Here is a 26,915-nt window from a genome sequence, read left to right as displayed (position 1 = left end):
TACAGATGACGTACACTCTGTGGCTTGCGTCTGGGAATGCCTATTGGTCGATTGAAAAGGCTGCATAATTTACCCGCAGGAAGACAAAACGTTGAACGCCACAGGCTTTCATTCTGCCATATTCAGTACAGCAGCTGTTCCAGCTTGTTTGTTCTTAGTGAATGGCGAAACCTCATGCGCATTTCCTCTTCCACAGGACTATAAAAAGCAGCTTTGCTCTGAGCGTAAATAGTGCTAGATAGCGTAAAACAATTGTACATACTTGCTAATAATCGAAGCACCTTGCACTTGGGTTTCGCATACATTGATAATACGCTGACTGCCTTCACGTTTCCAGGGTACGCCTAGGACCTCGATTACGCAACTCTGTCCGGTCTCGTCTTCCATAGAACCTTGTCGCACAGGAACCATTGCGAGAAAGCAGCGGAACTGGATGCTCACTTGCGCCAGTTCCTTGCTTACGTCACAGAATATTTTCCGCGTTTGACTGTTTGACATAAAAAGCCTTTCCCCTTAAAGTCAGTCTCCCAATATCGCTCTCGACAAATCGCAAGGTGAAGGCGAATGATGACTGCTTGCGACAAAAGTCGAAATTTTACCGGACAGGCAACGCATTGATTGCGACAGGAAAATTTTAGACAGTGTTACAAAATAAGATTACACGTTTTATATGATGCATAAACTGCTGTAATGATTTGCTTACCAAATAAATTAAGAAGGACGGTGTCACGTGCGCACAGGCAATCGCGAACACATCTCACTCGATAACCGCGGACACTCGCTGTCAGGACACTGGAGTGCATGATGAACAGCAGCAGCGGTGAGCAGTAGTAGTAGTAGTAGTATAAAACTTTTATTTAAAAAAAGAAAAAAAAATCACACTCAGGTCCAGTGGGTGGGTCCCTCAGTCCAGGGCCCCACTGGCGATCGCGGCACGCCGGGCTTGGTCGAGAAGGGCCAGTTGGTCCTCCCGCACCGTGCTGGCTAGCCACACCTCCCACTGCCTACTGTTGGAGTTTTGCCCCATAAGGGGTGATTGGATTTCTTGTGGCCGACTCTGGCACGACCATGTGATATGGTCAAGAGATGGCCGCCCTCCGCACCAAGGGCAAGTGTTGGGATACCGGGTGGGGTGTATGTGGTGTAGTAGGAGTACGTGTGAGTATGTACGGGTTTGTAGTCGGCGCCAGTCCCGCATTTGCGCTGAGTCCAAGGATGTGTCTGGAAAGCTATACCGTTGCCTTCCTCGTCTCTGTGCCTCCAAGATATCTTTTGCTGTGATCGGAGATTCTACGAGAGTGCGTTCCGTCGCTCGGATGCTGTATTCTCGAGCGAGGCGGTCCGCCCTCTCGTTACCGCTCACTCCGGCGTGCGCCGGACACCACGTAATAGCGTGGTGTTCCGTGAGATTTCTTCCTAGGATTTTGACGGTGAGTTTGGGCAGGGTGCCTGCCATGAAAAGGCGACATGCCGACTGCGAGTCGGTTAGTATTACCGCAGAACGTGCTCTATTTTCAGCGTCACGTATAGCCAGAGCCACCGCAGTAGCCTCTGCTGTGGCCACCGACCCTGTTCTGACTGTTGAGGAAATAGTAGTTTGTGCGTTTGTGGCTACCACAGTGAAAGTTTTGCTATCCTGTTTGCACGCGTCCGTGTAATAAACCTCCGGATTTCTACCGAACCTGCGTTCGAGTGTCCTGGCCCGTGCAAGGCGCCGTTGTCTGTGGTATTTCTCGCTCATGTTTTTAGGGATTGGGGACACAGAGATCTGCGCTCGTATGTTCGGTGGGAGTAGTTCTGTTTGGTCGTTACAATGCGCCGGTCTGAGTGGATACCCTAATCGACGGAGAAGTGTTCGACCTTGCTTTTATGAGTCACTACATTTTAACGTTTTCGTTTATATGCTACAAAAGTAATCAAATTTGGCGCAGTGGTTGCCGAGGAAACAATTTCTTCTTTTGCGCTTGTTTAGATAGGAGCACCAAAGCTAACGCTTCCTTTTATGTGGCACTTTTTATGTAGTGAGCTCACTTGTTCAAAAATGTTACGGGTGTGGTACTTTTTCTTACGTTTGCGATATTACGTACGCGACATTTTTTCGCCGTACTGTGCCCTGGTGTGGCGAACGCGTTGTTTGGTATTGTATTTCATGCCTTCCAAGGAGATTTCACCCACAAATAGAAAAGTCGCTGCCCAGGCACTCTCTACACATGGTTAACCGGCGACACTGAACGTGATGCCCCGCACAATCTAACAAACGCGAGCGTAACGAAAGTATCGAAGGTAAGGACCGTAGCAGACGGCGCACCGGGTGCTCCTCCTTTCACTTTGATTGCGCCTGCGCGGCAAGATTTCACTAGGTGCCGGCGGTGGCGTGCCGCGCAGTGCTCCCACGGGCTCCCGTGTTCCCACTAGCAGTAGCCGTGCCTGTATAATGCCCACAGCCCTTCTTTTTTCCACTGATATTTCCCGGTGCCTGACAATCTCTTGAGCCTGCAGACGGCTCCGGCATGATTCCACAATATAGCCAAATGCCCCAGACGATACGGAAAGAAGCATTACGTGAGGAATCGTTCCCAGATGTTGGGCATGGTGTCCTCGAACCGTCTGTCATCCTGGTCAAACTTCCAACTTTTGCGATGCACGAGCAGGTTACAGGCAATGGCACCAGGTACGCATAAGCTGTTCGGGAAAAGTCAGCGTCTCCTCATCTTATCACTTTTGCTTTTCCTGCTCTTATTTCCAGCTGAATATTTAGAGCTGTCATTAGCAGTGCAATTCTGTGGTTCTCTAGAGAGGTCAGTTTCTCTGATGCAGCCGAAAATACGCCGCGCTGACTGCCTTCACGTTTCCAGGGTACGCCTAGGACTTCGATTACGAAACTCTGTCCGGTCTCGTCTTCCATAGAACCTTGTCGCAGAGGAACCATTTCGAGAAAACAGCGGAACTGGATGCTAGCTTGCACAAGCAGATGACAAAAAGCGTGACGGCCAATGTTGCCAGGTGCTTGACAATCCTTTACATCACCGAACTCGCGCACAACTTTTCTTCGCAATAAACCGATGGCTACAGGGACAAACTACGCGAGTGTTACCGCTAAAGAATTACTGCGTGAAAAATTAAAAAAACAACATTGCTTCATATTCTACAGGGAATTATATAAAAGCGAACGCAGCACATACCAGAGAGATGTTTATATTTTTTTACTTTGTACTTTGTAATTTCTTTTGCAACTGTGAGAACACCCCACTTTTTGCATGCATCTCAAGGGAAGAATGGCGTCTGAACCTTCAGGTGAGCGTTCGTTAGCTTCTGGCTCTTTCGTCCCCTCGCCACAGAAGCTTGTGACGAACTTCACCAACAAATGGCTGTTACTTCGTCTAAGTAGACGAAGTAACCGATAGGCATCGTTTATGCTACTACCACACGTGCCCATCTAGAGATCTTCACCGGCGCCGTGCATAAAAGAGTGAGCCAGCTGACCGGCGTGATTGTGCGTTCCGTGAGTACGATATACGCAGAGGCCTTTCAAGGTCCGCCCCCATCTACAAAGCGGAGAATACCTGACCATGTTGGGAAGAAGACATGAGAAAAGTGGAAGGACGAATATGCAGCTGTATGACAGCTTCACGCTTGGTAGCTTGAGACGCAAGGCGCATCAAGATTTCATGAGTAACGAGCTGCCTACGCCGGCGAAAATCGCCCAAATACCTGACCAACTGACTCACATACCTGACCAACTGACCCACATGCCTGACCTAGATGCCCAAATGAATGCAGATGCCTGGTCTGATTGGAAGGACTGTGCGCAGAATGCTAAACGACATTGGCTTCGCTTTCCGGAGGAAGAAACGGAACTATATGCTCTGAAAAAGGCAGCACATTGTCGTGTAGCGCACAAAGTACCTGCGGACCGTGCGAGAGATGCGGAAGCAGAAAAAGGCATTTTCACCAAAAGCTCGTTCATCACGGGTCACTTGATTATGGCGGGGCTACAGTGGCGTCTTTGAACGCAACGCTAAAGAAGCTTGATATTGCTTTGAGTTCTATGGTCTTTGCGTCTTGTGAAGCTGCCAATTTTTGTGGATTGGGAAACTTTCGCTAACGTGTACGCTATGGAATGCAGAGTGATACCAAGTGTGCGCACCATTTTCATTGAAGGACTCTGCCTTAGACGAGACCTGGGTAACTACAAGACGCACAAAAGAAAAGGTGGGGGAAGTTAGCCGCGTTTTGACATGGCAAGACCCTTTTCGTCAAGGAACAATAACGGGTCTTCGAGCTCGATGTGGCAAGGGTAGTCGCCTCATTGTGCTCCACGCGGGCAGAGAGGAGGGTTTTGTAGATGGAGCGCAGCTCGTCTTTCGTGCAAAGAACAGTGTTGATATTTACCATTCACAGACGGGCGATCACCATTTTGAGAAGTGGTTTATTCAGCAATTATCGCCGAAAAGTGAACCCGCAAGCATTATCGTCATGGACTATGCCAGCTATCACAGTGTTCGGCTTGAAAAGGTTCCATCTACATCCACAACAAAAGGCGATATTCAGACGCGGTTGAGAAGCCAGAACATTTCGTTTTATACTCACCAGCTAAAGTCGGAGCTGCTGCAGCCTGTGAATGAGCATAAGCGCAAGTATATCAGGTACAAAATTGACACCTTCGCCAAACCAGCTGGTCATGCCGATTTGAGGTTGCCACAGTATCACTGAGAATTAAATTCAATAGAGATAGTTTGGAGCCAAGTGATAGGATACGTAGCCGTAAATAATGCAGTATTTAGGCTTCAGAACGCTGAAAAACTTTTGCATGCACGAATTGACTTCGTAAGCAAGGAAAACTGGAGGCGGAACTGCACTCATGTGGAAAGAATCGAAAACGAGCCATCGAACAGGTATTGCGAAACTGACAAAAATATTCGCAGCGTGCTAATCGAGTTTTTCTTCTCCTCTTTATGTTCTGTTTACCAAACGCCGCTTACAGAGTAAACTTTTTTCGGATATTCACGGGAGCTCTCTTTGAGCTCTAAAGTTTGTCGTTATTATGCGAAGCATACTAGCCGCACAACCACGCTCTTCCTTGCTGCGCCGCGCGCGGCCGCGTAGCTACCATATGACGTCATAACAGCTGCAAAAGCGGAGGCTCAACTCGTGCGCTCGCTTGCGGCCGCGTAGCTACATAGCCGGGTCTCAGCTCGTGCGCTCGCCTGCGGTCGCACAGATGGTACTGCGGCCTAACTCCCGCTCCTCCCGCTAGGGCACTGACTTCACAACAGCTGCAAGCCGGGCTCAACTCTTGCGCTCGCCTGCGGTCGCACAGCCGGTGCTGCGGCCTAACTCCCGTTCCTCCCGCTAGGGCACTGGCGTCATAACAGCTGTATAAAAGAGCGGCGCGCTCTCGTCGAGGCCAGTTGTATAGCGCGATGGCGGGAAAGGAAAGGGCCGCTCGTCAGACCGCAAAGCGCAAGTTACAAAGAGCCACGGAAACGGCCGAAGAACGAGAAGTTCGGCTTGCCAAGCGACGTGCACAGTACGCGGCTAAACAGCAGCGTTCCTCCACAGAGCCCGAGGTAAATGATGAAGTTGCGAGTGTATCTGGGAGTACTTCTACTCGCTCGGACCGGCGAAATGCAACCAAGCGGAGAATACGTGCCGAAGAAACTCCGGAACAGAGGCAACAGCGTCTCGAAAAAGAACGTGCTTACAGGAAGAGGCAAAGCAATAAACGAAAGGAGCAGCTCGCAAAAATGGTTTTACTACAGACGCAAGAATACCGATATTGGTTTGAAAATAAAGGAATAAGCAGAGTAACGCATGAGTTGTTTCTTCGTCTAGCCGAACCAAATATAGCCAAGCAACAGCAGTTCACCAGGCTAAACAGTGGTTCAACAACTAAAATAAAGGCTAGTATGCTTCGCATCCTGGGCTTAACCTTAGCTAAGCCACAGCCATTTTTTGTTACGTTGTCGATATTTGTGTTATAGTTCATATTCTTGTTCTCATTTGTGTCTCGTAAAAATATTTTCTGCTGTTGATCGGACTTTAAATATATGTTTTTAAAAAGTGATTTGAAGGGTCTCAAAATAGAGGCCACTACATCAAATGACATGAGTACATCAGCTGCGTCTCATTTCATTTTATTACCTCAAAAGCCCCATAGGGGCATTAAATAAGGAGTGGGCGTACATATATTTATTATATATTAGTTTAGGAATAACAGAGCACAAGTTCTAAATACAACACACGCCAAAATTAGGTACATTATTCCCTCTAGTACACACATAGGTAGCATATCCCGTACATTTTTTTGTTAATCTGAAAAATGGTCTGTTAGTTTTTCATGATGCAGGTGCACAGGTTATGGCGGCAATTTGGTGGAGCAGGTTGTTCCAATCTGTTGCTGCGCAAAAGAAGAATGAGCCTGAAAAAGTGGTAGTATGAGTGCGGGGGCGGCCAACTTCGTACGCGCGCCGAGTCCGATGTGATATACGGGCAGCAGGAATAATGTATGGTGGTTGATTAAGTGAAGTATGATAAAACTTATGAAAAAGAGAGAGAGTTGAGATGGGACGGCGATCAGTGAGAGTAACCACTCCGGATTCTTTTTTCAATGATGACACGCTGATATCATGTGAATACGTTGGATGGAGAATATTATGGCACGGTTTTGCACTCATTCAAGTGCGTTGTTTAGATATGCTTGATGAGGGCTCCACACGGCACATTAATATCCGAGTTCAGGTCGGATTATGCTTTTGTAGGCTAGCAATTTCACATGCTCGGGCGCTTGCCTTAAGTTTCGTTTTAAAAAACCAAGAGATTTATTAGAAGATGAGATGACGTTAGTAGTATGTGTGCTCCAAGTAAAGTCATTAGTGAGGGTAACACCGAGGTATTTGTAAGACTGCGCAGTTTCTACGTCTACGTTATTTATTGAGAATGGGTAAGCTAGTGGGTTACGTCGCCGGGAGAATACCACTACTTTACATTTATTTGGGTTAAGTGTCATTAGCCAGCAATCGCACCATTGTTGCAAGCGGTTAATATCCTCCTGAACGGAGATTTGGTCAGACATGTTACTAATTGTTTGGTAAACGACGCAGTCATCTGCAAACATGCGAATATTGCAGGATACATGCAATATCTTTGACAAAACTCAGATATCCTTACGGAAACAAAACGAAATATTTTCACGCGGTTGGACGACAAGGTGAACAAGATGACAGGATTCTTAGAGCCGTTCAGTCCAATTCCCTCCTTTCTTGTCTTCAATGCGCGCTTTTCCCCCCAAAATACCAGGTGACATTAGCCTCCCCTTCTGCACACATCGACGCGATGCCGCACGGGCACAAGAGCAAATGTGTGAAGTACGGCTTGAGCCGTATGACATACACAGTTTAGGGCCGAAGCTGTGGATGCGAAGACAAGACGCCGTCCGGAACTACTTCGTAAATAACGTCACTTGTTACGCGTTTCAGAACCATTTACGGTCCGAAATAGCGGATTAAAATTTTTCACACATACATGCACGCCGAATAGTGGTCCACACTCAGACTCAATCGCCTGGGTGATAGGCGACATCTCCATGGAGGAGGTTGTAATGTGGTGCATAGGTATCTTGTTGATAACTGATGTTTACTTAGGCCAGTTGGCGGGCTTCTTCGGCGTACTGAGCATATTGCTTGGCATCGGGAGCAAGTAAATTTTTTTGTGCATGGAAGCATAGCGTGCAGCATTGTTGTCACGTTGCGTCCGTAACGAAAACGTAAAGGCGAAACTCGCGTTGATCCCCGTATTGCAGCAAACGCGATGTACGGAAGAATTTTCTTCCAAGCATTGTGTGGCGCGTCCCCGTACACTGACAGCATGTCTGCAATGGTTTTGTTGCACCTCTCCGTCAGTCCATCGGTCTGTGGACGACAGGATGCTGTTTTTCGACGACTCGTGCAGCTCTATCTCAAGATGTCCTCCGTCAATACTGCTGTAATGGGCCTCCCCTTGTGCGTGATCACACACGACTGGGCGCCTTGCCGCGGGACGATGTGGTGAACAAACTTCTCGACTTCGGAAGTCCTGGCGCGGAACAGTGCTTTTGTCTTGGCATCACGAGTGAGGCAATCCGTTGCAACGATAATCAATTCTTTCCAGTGGAGGACAAAGGGAAGGGTTCTAGAAGGTCCATTCCCACGAGGTCGAACGGTGTGCTTGGTGGCGAAATTAGTTGAAATAGGCGCGCCGGCTTCACTGGTGGCGTTTTGCGGCGCTGACACTCGCGACAGCCTTTCACACAGTGCTTTACACTAGACAAAAGTAGTGGCCAATAGTAGTGCTGGAGCGGTCGGCGAGAGCTCGCGAATAGCCTAAGTTCCCTGACGTTGGTTGGTCGTGACACACAAAGACGATGTCATCACGCGGGTCGGGTATGCACAACGAGGACAAAAGCTTTCTCGCTGTCACGGACATTTTTCTTGTACAGGATGCTCCTTCTGAAAGGATGGATGACTCGCGAGCAATATGCCGAGCAAGTTGAGATTTTCAGACCTTCAGGTAGTCGATAACAGGCCGTAATTCTTTGTCTGCTCGCTGCCTTGATGTGAAGTCAGAATCAGAAATGGCCCCTAGGAAACCATCCTCACCCGCAGAGCTCAAAGCAGGATTTCGCAAAGGTACACGGGAAAGCGCGTCGGCGTCTTCGTCTTTGAGCTGCGATCTTCACACAATCGTCATGTCAAACTGCTCTAAGCGCAAACTCCACCGTGCTAGACACCCAGACGAGTCTCTGGAATTTGCCAACCGGGGCAGGTATTCTGTAAGATCCCAGCTAGTAGACATGTCTATCTCGTCAGCTGTTGAAGTTATGATTGGCTGGGCTGGGCTGCGCGTCCATGGCAGGGACACGCGACAGCCAATCAGCACATCTGCAGTAGACGATATGGACATGTCCACTAGGTGGACTCTTACAGGATACCTACCTAGCTCAGCGAGTATTGATAAGCAATCACTTTGAAGGGACAGCGGTAAAGGTAAGTCCGGAATTTTGTCGTTGTCCACACGACTGCGAGGCATTCTTTCTCGGGAGTAGTTGGTCTCGGCTTAAGAGAGTGTACGACTGGCGTAAGCCATTGAGACGTGTAGTTTTGCATTCCACCGTATTGCTGCTTTATTCACCGTCACTACCACGTGACACTATTACATGCCCAACAAGGTCAGGTCGTTGTACAAGTGCAACCCCAAGGCCAACGTTACTAGCATCCGTGTGAACCTCTATCTGCCTCCTTATCAAAATGGGCAAGTACAGGTGCTCTCTGCATGCGACGCCACAAATATGGGAAAGCTGTCTCTTGCAGGAAGTTGGCAATAAATAGAGAATAGTAAGCGTACAAGCAAAGGAATCGTCTCACTGTTCTTTTGTTTAAAGGAACAGGAAAAATGGCGACGGCTGCAGTTTTGTCCAAATCGGGGCGTGCACCATCTTTACTCACGATTAGTCCAAGAAAATCTAAGTCTTCATAGCCGAAATGGCATTTCTGAAAGTTTAGCATGTGTTGAGCGGAGCGAGTGGCTTCCATGACCGTTCTTAGCCGACACAGACGTTAGTCGAAGGTCTCAGGTGAGTAGGACTACATCATCAACTTATAATATACAGCAGCTTTTCCACTTAAAGCCAGCGACAACGGTATCAATCATCCTCTGGAAAGTGGCTGGGGCACAACAGAGGCCTGGAAAGAAGAACTCTGAATACATAAAGGCCGTCTGGGGTTACAAACTCTCTTTTTTCTCGGTCTGGCTCATCAACCTCAATCTGCCAACAGCCACTTTTTAAATAAATATATCAAAAATACTCAGCGTGCCCCAACCTGTCTAGAGAGTCATTACCCCGAGGGAACGGGTAAACGTCTTTTTTTGTGATGCCGCTTAGCTTCCTGTAATCAATGGAGAAGCGTAGTGTGACGTCCTTTCTCCCTAGAACTACAGGCAATGACCACGGGCTCCTGCATGATTGAGTGACTCCATCGTCGAGCATCTCCTTTATATGCATCTCAATAGTGTCGCGTTCTTTAGCAGAAATACGGTAGGGATGTTGTCGAATAGGCTGAGCATCACCCTTCGCAATAATTTGGTGTTTGGGGAGGTGTGTCTGGCAGAATTTAGACGAAGATGCAAAGCAAGACTGAAATTCCTTTAAAAGATCGTGAAGCGCAGCCTTTCCTTCGTCAGAAAACTTCGAATTGGCGTCGATGTGATCAAGAAAATTGTCAATAGAATTCATTTTCTCGGATGCGACGTTGGCTGCAGGATCTCGATAAGCCACGGCGGTGTCACCAAAAAGGTGTCTGTGTTGGTAAATAAAATTCGTGATGCGTATTTTCGATTGCCTGTCACGAACACGAACAAGACTTCGGGCAGCGCATACACCTTGAAGCAGCAAAAGTGCTTAGTTGCTTTCGGCGACCGCGTCCCCGTCTCAGAGGTTGTCGCACATGGCTGCTATTGGAACAAGCACTCGTGGCAGTAACGTCACGCTGTCGTCAGCAACTCCCATCACAGGTTTGCAATAGCCATCGGTGTCTTGCTCTATGGAACGTTGTGTTGAGAAGGTCACACTACACTCACGAAGAATATACTTGCGCCGCACTTGGAAAGAAAGTCCATACCAAGAATGAGTTGACGAAAACAGTCGCGTAGGTCGAGGCAGGTGACTACAAATGTTGGCGCACGAATCTTAACTCTAGCAGTATAGACCCAGTGAAAAACAACGTTGCCTCCAACTGCGCGAATGCGCGTTCCATTCCAAGGGGCGATAACTTTCTAAAGCATCGTTACAGTTTTCTGCCAGTAATTGAGTAATCTGAACCTGTGTCCTCCAATGCACTGACCTATAGACTGTCTATCAGCACAGGTATGACAAGCGAGACTACTCTTTGCCACTGCACTCAAACGGGGATGTGATCGATGTGACCTTCCTTACGCGTGGAACTTGACGTTTTCAGTGAATGTGCGACATTCCGTGCAAGCGCCGATGGGAGGTGTTCGGCACTTAGAGCCCCAGTGACCCCGATCCCGAAGGCCGCTGCCTTTAGTTTTCTCGACAGGGGCTTGGCGAGCGTGCCTGTTCCGTCGCCTTGAAATTTGGACGAACGGGTGAGGGTCGCCTCGGAGAAGTGGTGGTTGCTGGGCCAGTTGGTTCATACTGATACTTGAGAAAACCAGCCAACAAATTGAGGCGAAAACACGACAGAAACAAGAGACAACACAAAGCTGCACTAGTAATTGACATATATATTGAAAACACGGATCGACTTTCGAGCAATAAACCGCCGACGTGCGCGCAATGCCCTTAGCAACGTACATTTTTTTTTACATTGATGAACAAACCATTTTGCTCTAACTACCTCATCTTGAAATTCTGCCTTCCAGAAAAACTATCTCTTTCTCGCTCAGAGATAGAAGGAACACTGGTGCATTTTACTTCCTCTGTATCCTTCATCGTGTATTTTTTTCGCTGGTTTTAAGTGTCGCCTCGGAGACGGTGACCATGACTGACGTCGTGAGAAAGCTACCCGTTGCTGCGCCAGATACTCTTCTATTTCTCTTGGCTTCTGGCCTACTTGAGAATGAGGCGCGTTGATGGAGAAACCGCGCAGCCAAGTTATCGATACGGACACTCGTCGTAGATGCGACCGGCCTCAACGCCATCTTAGCAGAGCAGGCAGAGGGGTCGGCTATCCGACGTACGGCAGGGATCAGACTTCCAAGGGGTGTACGGCGACCATCGTTGCCCAATCCAGCATGTACTGATTAAATCGCAACTGGGGTTGTCGTTGGAACTGAGATGGCGCGGCGAGAAACAGGCATGGAGTTTTGGAAGGATTCCGCAAAAGTACGGTGCTGAATATATGCGAAAACAGGAGCCGGCCCCGCATCGGGGGGCACCGCGTTGGGCCTCAGTGGGTATCGGTGACTGTTGTGGGGATGCGCGACTCTCACGCGCCCCCTGATATGTTTTTCCCGAGAAGCTTCCGTCTCCTGCTGTGCGGCTTCGCCTCGTGGCCTGGGGCCCGCGGTGGTCGGCGTGGTTGAAGCGCAATACGAGAGATGGCGCGAGTGTTGCACTGCTAACGCCGCCTCATGGCAGGGTTACTTGGGGGTGCAAGGGAGAACACGCGGGTCTTTGGTTCGTGAACGGCGAGGAGCGTGGACGTACCGCGCGTGCGCCGATCCATGCTTCTGCGAGACCGTCTCCTGAGGCCTCGTGCGAACGAGCCACCGTTCGCGTGACCGTACGCGCGAACGACCAGGCGTTGGGATCGAGCAAAGGGCGAACATATTCGCTCGCTATCCGGTCGCGGTGAGTCGGACTTCCGCGATTTGTCGCGCGCCCATCGGTATGTTTTGTGGATAGCAACTCGGCTAGCAGGCATTCATCTATGAAAGGTGCAATAAATGCCCTTGTGATTGCTTGCATTACTGCGTCGTCGTTCCTTTGTCCCAAGAGCACGGGGTGAGAACCCCACACTGTGCACTGCTTGCTGAACCTCATCGCGAATTGCACTGGCGATGGAGGCGGCTCCGCGCTGTTTCACTCCTTAGTGCTTCTCCATTTCTTCGCAGACAACAGAGCGAACAATTTCGCGAGGCCATATGATGCTACTGCTCCCGAAGCTGGCGAACAATTCGGTAGCTGACGCGGCATTCACTTGTTGGTCGAGGAGGGCAGACCACTGATAAGACTTTTTCTATGGTCACAGCTTCATTGAGAAACTCGGTCACACTTTCGATAGGGGCAAAATGCGAAAACACCCATGTACTTAAATTTATTTCTCGTTGAAGAACCCCAGGTGGCCGAAATTTCTACTACGGCATTCCTCATAATCAGATGGTGGTTTTGGCACGCGAAACTCCATAATTATTAACTCGGTCTCACCCTTTGGTGGGCTCCGCTCCAGACCAGCAAAAAGTTGCTCCTTCACACCGTTCATCAGGTGGCCTAACTGTATGTCCTCTGGCATAGCAGGACCTGCCTGTTTAAAAAATCGAATCATATTCTCTACAGACAGCGTGACAGTCTCATTCGCCATCTTAACGCGGGATTGTAGTGCACGTTCAACGCGTTCTCTGGGGTCGGCCTTCCTGCATAACTCCAGAAGGTGACCATTAGATTTCACCCCACGATGTGATAACACATCTTCTCTGTTTCGTAACCACGCGCGGGCAGCGTCCTCTAAGCTGAGGTACACGTTCCAGAGTTTTGCGGCATCATCCCAGCAGTTGAACGCAGCGACACGTTAAAATTCACTCAGCCAGTCATCCACGTTCTTATGTAAATATTCGTGCAAGGTTGGGGGCAGGAGCGGGTTCTGGAAGGTACAATAGGTTCGCATATGAAGCGTCGAAACATCCGTGGTGAGACGGCGTTAACCGTGGTCTTAATATGAAGCTGTGGCACGCGCCACATAATCGTGAACATCACTACGACATGACCATTTCTCGTGCTCTAATGTTGCTCCTAAGTTAATCTATTTACCTGAGGCCGGAATTGCTGAAAATGCTACATCGTCGATTGCCTGTTGGATTTCTTTCTGAATTATCTTTGCCTTCAGACAGTCACAAGAGCTATGGAAGGTTGACAAATTGAAACTAAAGTCGAAACGCGCGCAACACCGGGCGACTTCGGATATAAGTACATGTGCAGAATCTAAACACCCGTAGCATTCCCTTCATTGCCACGAAAAGTTGTCCACAATGTAGCAGAACTGAAATAAACGTAAAATACAGCGAAAGCCTTACCAATAATGACAGAAGAAATCGTGTTTTTTTTCTAATTAGGTACATTATAATGCCATTTTAAAGTGTATTATAAATTTGGTACCTGCTCTGGGCGCACTTCAACCCCCTTGTAGCACTTGATTTCACCCAAACCTGATCCGCATTGCTGGACTGTCTAGAAGTGATCATTGTAGATCGCGATCAATAATTTCGATCAACAGCGTGTCTGATAACAATCGAAAGTGCCGGTGTCTGACTGGTGGTCAGCTGTGCAATCCAGTATGTAATAATTGAATGTCTAGTTTACCTACATATTCTCGAATTCTTCTCGCTTGAATAATTAGGAACGACTATGTCTGGCGGTTTAAATGTCATGCTTCCCTTAATCACGCAAGATTAGTTGCTTTCGCATGCGTGATAGAGAAAAGTAATTGCACAACTACTTATTTTTCTACTTACCAAGCCTGCGGACGTCAAATGGAAGTCATCAAACGAGTTGAGACAGCCAGGATAAGATGACATGGTTATGGTGTGGCCGGGCACAATGCGGCCTGCAATTAACACAGAAAGGCTTATTTAAAAAAAAAACATTTTTTTATAAAGTATTCCAGTATGCATCTCTGTTCGTGTGTATTTGAAACACTACGATCACGCGGGTCACAACCTGACACAATTTCATAACACGAGAAATAAGGAAGTGCTTCTCGACCCAACGCAGATTGAAAAATCAGTGCACAAACTATTTGGAGACTACCTTAGGAAAGCTTAGAAGACATACAATTGTATTTCAAGCGGAGACGCATATGCATAAGGAGCATATATTTGCAACCATTGTGTCCGAACGGAACAAAAACGGAAAAAAAACGATATTTTTGATTGGAACTACAACGTAACCAAAATGTTATTTTTTGTTTCGGAGTGAAACTGAAATATTTTTATAGCTTTTCCGTTCAACGGGAAGGTAGAACCGATGTCAGGGAACGTCAGCATTGGCGCATATCCCGGAGGTCTGTATAAAACCATATTTCAGGCCGGGATAGTGCGAGCGATAACCGGTCGTGCACTCGACTAATATAACCCTGCCACTAGGTACACTAACAGACCGGCATAGTAGCGAAACCCAAAACCTGCACAGAAGACTTTATGGTTTCGTTTTCCACGGGTACAACACTTTATTACCGCAGTTTTATCGTTAGTTTTTGTTTTCTTAAGTTCATTTTGTCAGAACAGAGGTCTCACATTTCTCGGCGCGTGCACTCCATGACACGCTACTTCCGAGATCATTCTCAGTCCCTTGACTGAAGACACTGATCATGCTCTCAGAATTCACCTATTGTGAAAAATATTCTTTTCGTTACATTGTTTCGAAAATTTTTATATGCGAAGCAAAACCATTATGAACCGTTGCGTATAATGTTTTTACAGCGAAGCTCTTAGCCTCTCACTGTGCGCCAGATTTTGTGCGCATTTGTGAAAAAAGATTATAATCAGCAACGACTCATACCCCCTAAGCAAGCAAAGATGCAATGGCTCATCACCCTCAGTAATGCAGATGCTACAAGCTATCAGCAAAGTCAAGCGAACAATATAAACACTCATTGGAATGACGCATACAGAGCACAGAACATCGTACGTTTCAATAAATAACAAGCTCAAAATGAGCACTTGTCACCAGTAATGACTCATGACCCCGTAAGCAAGCAAAAAAATTAATGGTTCCTACCCTGGAAAGGCAGAGGCTACAAGCGCTCAGCAAGCTGAAGCGAACAGTGCATACATTCATTCAGGTCACCCACACAACACACCGAACAGCATACGTTTCAATAAAGGACAAGCTAAAAACAAGCATCCCAACAATCAATAAAGAATTGCATACGCCCCTCAGCAGTTGTAGTGGTGGTTTCGCAACAACTTCGCAGGATATCTACTTTCGCAGGGCCGGGATGGCGAGTGAACTTTTGCCTTCCTGAACAGAACCGGAACTGAACTATTTTTCATTCGGAGAAAACTAAAACCAGAGCGGAAAACATTTCCTTCGGCCACCTTGTTTCATGCTGTTTCCTAAATGTCTCACACAAAGCTTTCAATCCCGTCGAAAATTTCTTGCAAGAGCCACATAAAAGTATCGGCAAGTTTAGGACAAACATTTATCAAGCTTGCTTAGCTGCAAGGCGTCTTTTTGATTCTATAATTATTCCAGTACAGCTGTGACGCAAAGGAGTCTGTCAGCAAACGAAGTACTGAAATTCGTTACAAACGGACGTCACATCGATTTCAACAGACTAAAATAAAGTTTTCTGTTTTAGTGCGGGAGGCCGCGGAGCTGTGTCAATTCGTCCGACGATGAGGCCTCTGCTGTCAACACTGGGGGTAGTGTTGCAGATACGCTAACAGGACGATAACGATTCTTCCTGGTGACCTGGCACGCTGAAATAATGTAGGCCGCACGAACAAAATATAGAGGCGTATAAGAAAATGAAAGGTTAAATGAATTGAAAAAGCGCGTGCATCGTGACTGGCGACGAGGAAGCGCCACGCCGTTCTTTATCGCATCGACAGCGCTCGGCCAGCAGCATGTATTTTGGCCGTCATCCGACGGGACCCGACCTTCTTTACCGAACGCACGCTTGAGAGCAGCACGATAACACTGCGCAAGCGCTCAGTCACGTGTTTTTTTTTTTTCATATTGACACGTGTACTTATCTTTATCGGGCGACCATGTTTCGCCGCTTAACAACTGTAATCGCACAGCGCGGGACGCGCCTGCATGTATCCGAAGTTTCTGGAAAGTTATCGATGCTTCTACCCGGCTTTCTGTTGTCGCCGAACCTTGTGTTATCTGATTTCATCGCGTGCGCGAATGGTGTAGAACTTTGTGGAAGGCACGCGTGCCCGAACGATTAGTCTGGAACACTCGATGACTACTGTATAAAAGCCGACGGGCTTGACCCGCTGATCAGATTTTCGACGATCGCCGACTGTGTTCGCCGCTGTCGCCATTCTTTGAGTGTAGCCTGTTATTGAGGGCACAAGTTCGCCCAATAAAACGTTAGTTTCGTCTTTCGCAGTTAGGCTGCTTTCTTCACTGTCACTCCCACGTGACATCTGGTGGAAGTGCTTTTCGTTCATGCACCGGACGCCCCCGACAAGCCGTGATCCAAGCCCGGACCGCAAAGAGAACACCAATGTAGTCCTGGAGCATCGAGCAAGCCGCCGTCTTCAACAGCTGCCCCCGGAGCACGGACTTCTACCTGAGAAGACCAAGAAGATTGTGACCAAGGTAACCCCAATGGCAGCGCCAGCGTCCCCCATCGTGCTGCAGCAGCCCAGGGAACCTCCGACGTTCCGCGGATCTACATTCGAGGACCCGGAAACCTGGCTCGAGAAGTATGAGGGGGTCGCTACGTTTAACAGTTGGGACAGCGACGACAAGCTGCGGCATGTTTATTTCGCACTAAAAGACGCCGCCAGGACCTGGTTTGAGAATCCAGAAGCCACCTTAACGACGTGGGACGTGTTCCGAAGCGGCTTCTTGCAAACGTTTACAAGCGTCGTGCGAAAAGAGCGAGCCCAAGCACTAGTAGAAACCAGAGTGCAGCTGCCAAACGAGACGATCGCGATCTTCACGGAGGAGATGGCCCGTCTTTTCCGACATGCCGACCCGTGAATGTCAGAGGAGAAAAAAGTCCGCTTCCTGATGCGGGGTGTCAAGCAAGAACTTTTCGCAGGACTTATTCGTAACCCGCCGAACACCGTAGCTGAGTTTTCTGCAGAGGCATTGACGATCGAGAAAACTCTGGAGATGCGCACCCGGCAATATAACCGCCAGGAGCTCACGCCGCACTACGCCATCCAAGGACTGGATTCCGACGACCTTCAGGAGACCATCAGGGCCATTGTGCGCGAAGAACTGCGCAAGGTCCTGCCTTCGTCGCAGCCCCAAGTGACTTCGATCGCCAACATCGTGAAAGAAGAGGTGGACCGATCGCTTGGAGTTCCCCAGCTGCAAACACAGTTACCGCAGCCCCAGCCAGAAGCGCTGACATACGACGCCGTCGCACGCCGTCAAGGTCCCCCTCCGCGACGACGCCAGTGCCCTGCAACGACGCAATTCCGTCGTCCGCCGCCGCCTGCACGCCCACCCGTCGCCCAGCGCACCTACGCGAGGAAGACGGACATTTGGCAAGCCCTCGACCACCGCCCGCTCTGCTATCACTGCGGAGAAGCCGGCCATGTGTATCGCCGATCCCCACACTGGGAGATGGGACTGAGAGGTTTCGCCGTCAACGCTCCGCGCCCGCAGCAAGGTGAACGCCCTCGCGATATCGCCGACTACCTCGCGGCTACTCAGTGGAGCTCTCGACGACCGTCGCGTTCGCCATCACCAGGCCGCTACCTCTCGCCGCAGCCCCGACAATACACTGGCCCAACCCGGGGCCGGTCAGCGAGCCCATATCCGGAAAACTAAAAGCAGCAAGCGATGGAGGTGCGGTTGCTGTTCGTCGAACTGACGAAGATCCTCCGCCGCCGACGAAGACGACAAAGAAACCATCTCCACGACCTAATGACGACACGCCGCCGTCGCGACGAAGTCAGGAAGCCAAGACTACGCTGACGAAAGACGGCTTGACGGCGCGACGTTCCAGCTTCAGTTCAACGCGACGCAGCCGTGATCCGACGCTAAGACCCAACTGCAACGCCAGACAAAGAACCACCGACCTCGACGTACTTCTCGATGGCCACGCAGTCACTACCTTAGTCGACACAGGGGCCGATTACTCCGTAATGAGTGGACACATCGCCGCCCAGTTGAAGAAGGTTAAGACTGCATGGGAGGGCCCCCAAATTCGGACCGCGGGAGGACACCTCATTACGCCGACTGGAATCTGCACGGCAAGAATAACCGCTCATGACCGGACTTACCTTGCCACCTTCGTTATCCTCCAACATTGTTCACGAGACGTCATTCTCGGCATGGACTTCCTGAAAGAACACGGCGCAATCATAGACTTGAAGTCAAAATCGATAACGCTGTTGGAAGATCAAGCGATACCGCCGGAGAGCTTTCGTAGTCACCACGCCTTGAGTGTTCTCCAAGATCAAGTGAGCATCCCGCCTCCCTCGAGCATTGTTATTTCGGTCGGCACCGAAACACCTGCTGACATAGAAGGCGTCATCGAAGGCGACCAACGTCTACTGCTGGACCGTGAAATTTGCGTCGCAAGAGGGATCGCTCGACTGCATGGAGGGAAAACTGAAGTGTTGCTGACAAACTTCAGCCAATAGTTCAAGCACATCAACAAGGGCACGACGATCGCGTACACCGAGGAAATTATGGAAACCAGTAATGCGTTTGTCCTCTCGGATTCCACCGCATCTACCCCGACGACGATGGTTCCCGAACCAGACGACGACATTAAACCAAGTCTCGCCGCGATTAAGCAACAGCAGCTCAGAAGTCTGCTCCGGCGATACAAAGGCTGCTTTTCGACGTCATCGAGGATTCGACAAAGACCAGTCGCCAAGCATCGCATAATCACCGAGGAGTGCGCTCGACTACTAAGCCAGAGCCCGTACCGAGTTTCGCCACGAGAACGTGCAGCTATAAGAGAACAAGTCGACGAAATGCTTCGCAACGACATCATCCAGCCGTCGAAAAGCCCGTGGGCATCCCCTGTTGTCCTGGTAAAGAAAAAGGACGGAACCCTACGTTTCTGCGTCGATTATCGTCGTCTAAACAAGATCACGAAGAAGGACGTATACCCCCTCCCACGAATAGACGACGCATTGGATCGGCTCTACAACACTAAATACTTCTCGTCGATGGACCTCAAGTCTGGCTATTGGCAAATAGAAGTCGACGAAAGAGATCGCGAAAAGACGGCCTTCATCACCCCAGACGGCCTCTACGAGTTCAAGATTATGCCATTCGGACTGTGCTCGGCGCCTGCAGACTTGGCAGACTTCTCTCGTTTATTTGGATGACGTCGTCGTCTTCGCCGGAAATTTCGACGATCACCTCAAGCGGCTTGCGACAGTACTGGAGGCGATCAATTCGTCAGGGCTTGCTCTGAAGCCGGATAAATGCCGCTTCGCTTACGATGAGCTTCTGTTCCTAGGCCACGTAATCAGCAAATCTGGTGTCCGTCCAGACCCACAAAAGACAGCTGCCATCGCACAGTTCCCGCAACCCATCAACCAGAAGGCAGTGCGTAGATTCCTTGGCATGTGTGCCTACTACAGGCGCTTTGTCAAGGACTTTTCACGCATCGCCGAGCCGTTGACACGTCTAACTAAATGTGATGTTGAGTTCACGTGGGAAACGCCGCAGGCCGACGCATTTGAAGAACTCAAACGACGCATGCAGTCGCCGCCGGTTCTTGCGCACTTCGAAGAGTACGCCGATGCAGAAATCCATACTGACACCAGTAGCCTAGGCCTCGGTGCCGTTCTAGTCCAGAGAAGAAACGGAGTCGAAGAGGTGATAGCTTACGCTAGCCGGTCGCTGTCAAAAGCGGAAGGCAACTATTCTACGACCGAAAAGGAATGCCTCGCTATCGTTTGGGCTACAGCTAAATTTCGCCCTTATCTTTATGGCAGGCCATTCAAAGTCGTCAGTGACCATCACTCGTTGTGTTGGCTAGCGAATATAAAGGATCGTTCAGGACGACTGGCGCGGTGGAGCCTCAGACTACAAGAATACGACATCACTGTAACCTACAAGTCCGGACGAAAACACTCCGATGCCGATTGCCTATCGGGCGCACCCATTGACCCGCCGCCGCAAGATGACCAGAATGATGACGCCTTTCTTGGAATGATAAGCGCGGAAGACTTCGCTGAATAGCAACGGGCAGACCCGGAGCTAAAAGGCCTCGTCGAATATTTGGAAGGGCACACCGACATTGTCCCCAGGGCATTTAAGCGCGGATTATCTACCTTCACGCTTCAAAACAATCTACTCGTGAAGAAGAACTTCTCACCAGTCCGCGCCAATTACCTTCTTGTTGTCCCGTCAGGACTTCGTCCAGAAGTATTGCATGCCCTACATGACGATCCGACCGCTGGACACCTCGGATTTTGCCGGACACTATCGAGGATACAAGAAAAGTATTATTGGCCGCACCTGACCGCCGACGTCGCCCGTTATGTCAGCACATGCCGAGAGTGTCAGCGACGCAAGACACCGCCGACAAGGCCAGCCGGATTACTACAGCCAATCGAGCCTCCTTGCCGACCATTCCAGCAGATCGGGATGGACTTGCTGGGACCCTTTCTGACGTCAATAACCGGAAATAAGTGGATCGTCGTGGCGACGGACTACCTCACCCGCTTCGCTGAAACAAAAGCGCTGCCGAAAGGTAGCGCAGTCGAAGTGGCGAAGTTCTTTGTCGAAAACATCGTGCTGCGACATGGCGCCCCAGAAGTCCTTATCACCGACAGAGGGACGGCCTTTACAGCGGAGCTCACCCAAGCCATCCTGAAATACAGTCAGACAAGGCACAGGAGGACAACGGCCTACCACCCGCAGACGAATGGTCTTACGGAGCGGCTGAGTAAGACCCTCGCCGACATGCTAGCGATGTACGTCGACGTCGAACACAAGACCTGGGATGCCGTCCTGACGTGCGTAACATTCGCTTACAACACGGCGGTGCAAGAAACAACACAGATCACGCCGTTCAAGCTGGTCTACGGCAGGAATCCGACGACGACGCTCGACGCCATGCTGCTGCACGTCACTGACGAGGAGAACCTTGACGTCGCTACCTACCTCCAGCGCGGTGAAGAAGCCCGACAGCTCGCCCGCCTGCGTATCAAGAACTAGCAGAGGACCGACAGCCGACACTACAACCTCCGACGACGCTTCGTCGAGTACCAGCCCGGCGACCGTGTTTGGGTATGGACCCCGATACGCCGACGAGGTCTCAGTGAGAAACTACTGCGACGCTATTTCGGACCCTACAAGGACATCCGACGTATTGGCGCACTGGACTATGAGGTCGTGCCAGACGGCATTTCGCATTCACAGCGGCGCCGCGCACGATCTGAAGTGGTCCACGTGGTGCGCCTTAAACCCTTTTACGGACGCTGACCAACTTCCTTATCTTCTTTTTGTTTTCTGTGCTACAAGTCCTTTTGTATATTACTTTCGTTTGTTTGCAGCATCGGGTCCATGCTTTTTAAGAGGGGGGTATTGGCACGTGTGCTTATCTTTATCGGGCGACCACGTTTCGCCGCTTAACAACTGTAATCGCACAGCGCGGGACGCGCCTGCATGTATCCGAAGTTTCTGATAAGTTATCGATGCTTCTAGCCGGCTGTCTGTTGTCGCCGAACCTTGTGTTATCTGATTTCATCGCGTGCGCGAATGGTGTAGAACTTTGTGGAAGGCACGCGTGCCCGAACGATTAGTCTGGAACATTCGACGACTGCTGTATAAAAGCCGACGCGCTTGACAAGCTGATCAGATTTTCGACGATCGCCTACTGTGTTCGCCGCTGTCGCCATTCTTTGAGTGTAGCCTGTTATTGAGGGCACAAGTTCGTCCAATAAAACGTTAGTTTCGTCTTTCGCAGTTAGGCTGCTTTCTTCACCGTCACTACCACGTGACAATATTTAGCGGGCTTTCTTTGCAACCCGGAATGAAGGACTACGTGAGACGTACGTAAATGCAACAACAAGATCGGAATACGTGCAGTAAAATGGCGCTAAACAACAGGACAAGGCGAGGGACACAGAAAACAACTAGATCGGAGGTCTGCGTAGCGTACTTGGGGTCCTGAGCCAATAATTAAAAGGTTCGGTAAATAAGCTCAATAAATTAGTGAGTTATCGGGAAAACTAAAAATTATCTGAGTTACTATTCGGTACTGCGAATAGTATGCGTTCGGTTTAATTCGCTTCCGACGCGCCTTTCAATTTTAAATTCTTGGCTCAAGTTATATAGGGGACCCTGTATAGTCGCCGTCTTAATGTGCGGAGATGGGAACCAGAGCAAACAATAAATTTTCGAGCACCTTAGACCACACCCAGTAAAATTTCACCGCACCATATTGTACAACAGTAAGATCGCAGACCCTCTAATCATGTTGCAAAGCAAGATGTTTAGATTTTAGAACAGAAGATAACTCATCGAATATGATGTGTTGTGTGTCTCTTTAGAGTTTTCTGTAACAAATACAGCTACTGAAGGTGAAGCTGCGATGTCGACGTTCAAATGTTATTCTCAAAGCCGTGCTCACGTTACCCAGGAAGCAAAACCTTGTTTAAGTTCACGTTGAAGGCATTGCCATTACTGCGCTGATCGACACAAGTGTCACCCTCTCCATTATGAGTATTGAATTCAGACGACGAATCGAGAAGGTCCTTACTCCTGCACCAACATGAGTCGTTCGCGTTGTGAACTGCAACACTGCTCGTATCATCGACATGTGCAAAGCACGCATCAGCATGCATAGACGGCCACCACACTACTTTCTCTCCACCGCAATTTCTCAGTGCCCACACGCGCCGATTGTCGGCATTATTTTCACATCACGCATTCGGCTCTTATCGGCGCGTAACTTGACCTCTCCATTGTTTGCTTAATAATTGTTTATTTCAGCGCCTGCCAACAGCTGTAAAGAATGGGCAACATGTCACTATAGTCCACACAGGAGCACGAACATAATTAAATATGAAAACAGAGCAGCGTTAATTTTCAGCAATATTGCATGCTAAAGTAGACAAACAAGGCATGAGTTTGTATAAGATCAATACAAAGATCTGCTTGCCTAACTCCATCAGGTCTAGCATCCAACACTACGGAAACTCATGATGCACCCGCAGCGGCTTAAGACCCCAATTACTATCATATTGTAACATTGTAATGACTGTGAGGAACGCCGTAGCAAAACTGTGAACAACGAAACTTTATTGGGCGAACAAAGGCAAATGACACTCGAACTCAAAGATAGCGTGACCACAGTCGGTGATGGTTGAAGTCTGATCTACGACTGAGACCCGTCGTCTACTTATTATCCATGACTCGTACACGGTTCCAGCGTAATCGATGGTGCTCCCGTGCTTTCCATAAAGTTTGACGCAATGCGTCGCATATAGAATTTGAATACACAATTTCCCGCAACAATACACACAACAGATAGAATCGGCTGTAACAATGCAGAATGTCCTGTGCATGCAGGCGCGACTTTCGCGGTGCGACAACATTTTACTTTTCTTAGCTAGTGACTGAAGAACTGCGAGCATAGACGCGTGTCAACGCCTCCAACTTAAAGAGCATCGTCCCGATACTACAAACAGAACAAGAAAGGGAATGAGTACGCTGAATAAAAGAAACCTACAAGGTAACAACAGAAAATAAACTCGCAAAGTTAATTGTAGCGCGTCATCATCATCAGCCTATTTATGTCCACTGGAGGCCGAAGGCCTCTAACATTTGATCTCCAAATACCCCTGTCCTGCGCCAACCGATTCCAACTAGTACCAGCCAATTTCCTAATGTCATCGCACCACCTAGTCTTCCGCCGTCTTCTACTGCGCTCCCCCTCTCTTGGTACTCAATCTGTCACCCTAATGGTCCAACCATTATCTGATCTGCGCATTACATGACCTAACCAGCGGCATATTTTTCTCTTGCTGTCTATTAGAATTTCGTCTATACCCGTTTGCTCTATGATCCAAACCGCTCTCTTTCTGTCTCTTAAAGTTATACCTAGCATTCCTCGTTCCATCGCTCTTTGCGCAGTCCTTAACTTGTTCTCAAGCTTCTTTTTCAGTCTCTAAGTCTATGCCCAATATGTTCACACCGGTAAAATGCACTGATTGCATATTTTCATTTTGAATGATAACGGTAAGCTCCCAGTCAGAAGTTCACGATGTCTGCCGTATGCGATCCAACACATTCTTATTATGTGAATTTCCTTCTCATTGTCAGGGTTCCCTGTGATTAGTTGACCTAGGTAAACGTACTCCATCACAGGCTCTAGAGGCTGACTTGTAATCTCTAACTCTTGTTCCCTTGCCAGGTTATTTATCATTATCTTTGTCTTTTGCATATATTATTCAACCCCACTCTTACACTCTTCCTGTTAAGGTCCCCCAATCATTTGCTTTAACTCGTTCGCAGTGTTGGCGAATAGAACAATGTCATTGGCAAACCGAACGTTGCTGAGGTATTCGCCGTCGATCCTTACTCCTAAGCCTTCTCAGTTTAACAACTTGAATACTTCTTCCATGCACGCGGTGAATAGCATTGAAGAGATTGTGCCTCCTTGTTTGAACACTTTTTATAGGTATCTTTCTACTTTTCTTGTGTAGAATAATATGGCTGTGGAATCTCTGTAGATTTTTTCCAGGGTATTTACGTAAGCGATCTGTACTCCTTGACTACGCAATGCCTCTATGACTGCTGGTATCTCCACTGAATCAAATGCTTTTTCGTAATCTATGAAAACCACATAGAGAGGCGTATTGTACACTGCGGATTTCTCAATAACCTGATTATGACGTGGATGTGATACATTGTAGAGTAACCTTTCCTGAATCGAGCCTGTTCACTTGGTTGACAGAAGTCCAGTATTGCCCTTATTCTATTGGAGATTATTTTTGAAAATATTTTGTGTAATACTGGAAGTAAGATAATGAGCATATAATTTTTCAGTTCGTTAACGTCCCCTTTATTGTAGATTTGTGTAGTGTTTGCATTCTTCCAGTTTTCTGGGGCCCTTGCAGTCGATAGACACTTCGTACAGAGAGCCGCCAGTTTGCCTAGCATTACGTGTCCTCCATCTTTGATTAAATCGACTGTTATTCCATCCTCTTTTGCCGCTTTTCCCCGTTTTCTGCCTTGCAAGGCCTTTCTGACCTCATCTCTAGTTATAAGAGGAGTTTCTGCATACAATTCATTATTGTTTTGAATATAGTAGTCCTGAGTCCTCTAGGTGCTGTACAGGTCAGTATAGAATTCTTCCGCTGCCTTTATTATAATTTGGAGATTGCTGATGATATTACCCTGCTTATTTTTCGTGCACGCATGTAGGTTTGTCATATGCCAAGTTTCCTTCTCCCTGATTTCAGGCTGCGTTCATTTTTTACGGCTCCTTCAGTCTTTCTCACGTTATAATTTCGAATATCACTTATTGTCGCCTTGTTAACCAATTCTGACAGTTCCGCGAATTCTATCTTATCTCTTGAGTTGGACACTTTCATTTTTTATTTTTTATTTATTAGGTCCTTTGTAACTTGGGAGAGCTTGCCTGCTGGTTGCCTTGGTGCCTTGCCTCCCACTTCAATTGCTGCCTCTAAAGTCAGCCTCGTTACGGTTTCATTCATTACCTCTATGTCATCATCATCATCTCTCTGTTCTAAGGCTGCATATTTGTTTGCATGTACCAGCCTAAATTTATCTGCTTTTACCATTACTGCCTCTAAGTTGACCTGCTTTTTTAACCAATTTTACACCTTTTCTGTTTAAATTGAGGTTGATCCTGGACCTCACTAACCTATGATATCTAGATTTTACCCTACCTATTACTTTAACATGCTACATGTACTATGCTGGGATCGGCAGAAAGTATGAAATCAATTTCATTTCTCGTTTCACTATTAGGGCTTTTCCAGGTACACTTTCTGTTGCTACGTTTTCTGGACAAGGTGTTCATTATGCTCAGCTTATTCCTTTCTTCGAATTCTACCATCATCTCTCCTATAGCGTTTCTAGAATCCGCGCCGTAGTATCCAATCACCTGTTCATGCGCCAGCTTCTTCCACACTTCTGCATTAAAATCACCCATTACTACTGTATAGCATGTACAATGGCTTAAAATGCACCATGTTGACGACCAAATGCGTAATGCCGTCTGGCACGAACTCATAGTCCAGTGCCCCAACATGTTGAATCATTTTATGGTCCCAAATTGCACCCAAGCACCTTTTCACTCAGTCCGCGTCTGCGTATCACGGTGGAAACTAAAACATGGTCACCGGGCTAGTATTCATAGAGTCGTGGAAGGTTGCGCAGGCGGGCGAGCTGTCGGGCTTCGGCGCACTGAAGATAGGCGCCCACGCACAGGTTTTCTTCGTCGGTGACGTGCGGAAGCATAGGATATGGCTCAGTTGCCGGGTACCTTCCATAAACTAGCTTG

The 26,915-nt window shown here is 48.5% G+C and overlaps 1 protein-coding gene across 1 annotated transcript in view; it reads right to left on the bottom strand.

Annotated features, from left to right (window-relative positions):
- The window catches only part of LOC142570719 (putative phospholipase B-like 2), a 243,233-nt gene that overhangs the window by 57,353 nt on the left and 158,965 nt on the right, over window positions 1-26,915 (bottom strand). The window contains exon 6 of the mRNA XM_075679063.1: window positions 14,227-14,318. Within this exon, the coding sequence (XP_075535178.1) occupies window positions 14,227-14,318 (92 nt within the window). The remainder of the gene's footprint in view (window positions 1-14,226; window positions 14,319-26,915) is intronic.

Source organism: Dermacentor variabilis, chromosome 2 (genome assembly GCF_050947875.1).
Source record: "Dermacentor variabilis isolate Ectoservices chromosome 2, ASM5094787v1, whole genome shotgun sequence".
Classification (NCBI taxonomy): Eukaryota; Metazoa; Arthropoda; class Arachnida; order Ixodida; family Ixodidae; genus Dermacentor; species Dermacentor variabilis.
The sequence above is the reverse complement of the archived record's forward strand: the minus strand, read 5'-3'. Positions and strand labels throughout refer to the sequence as shown.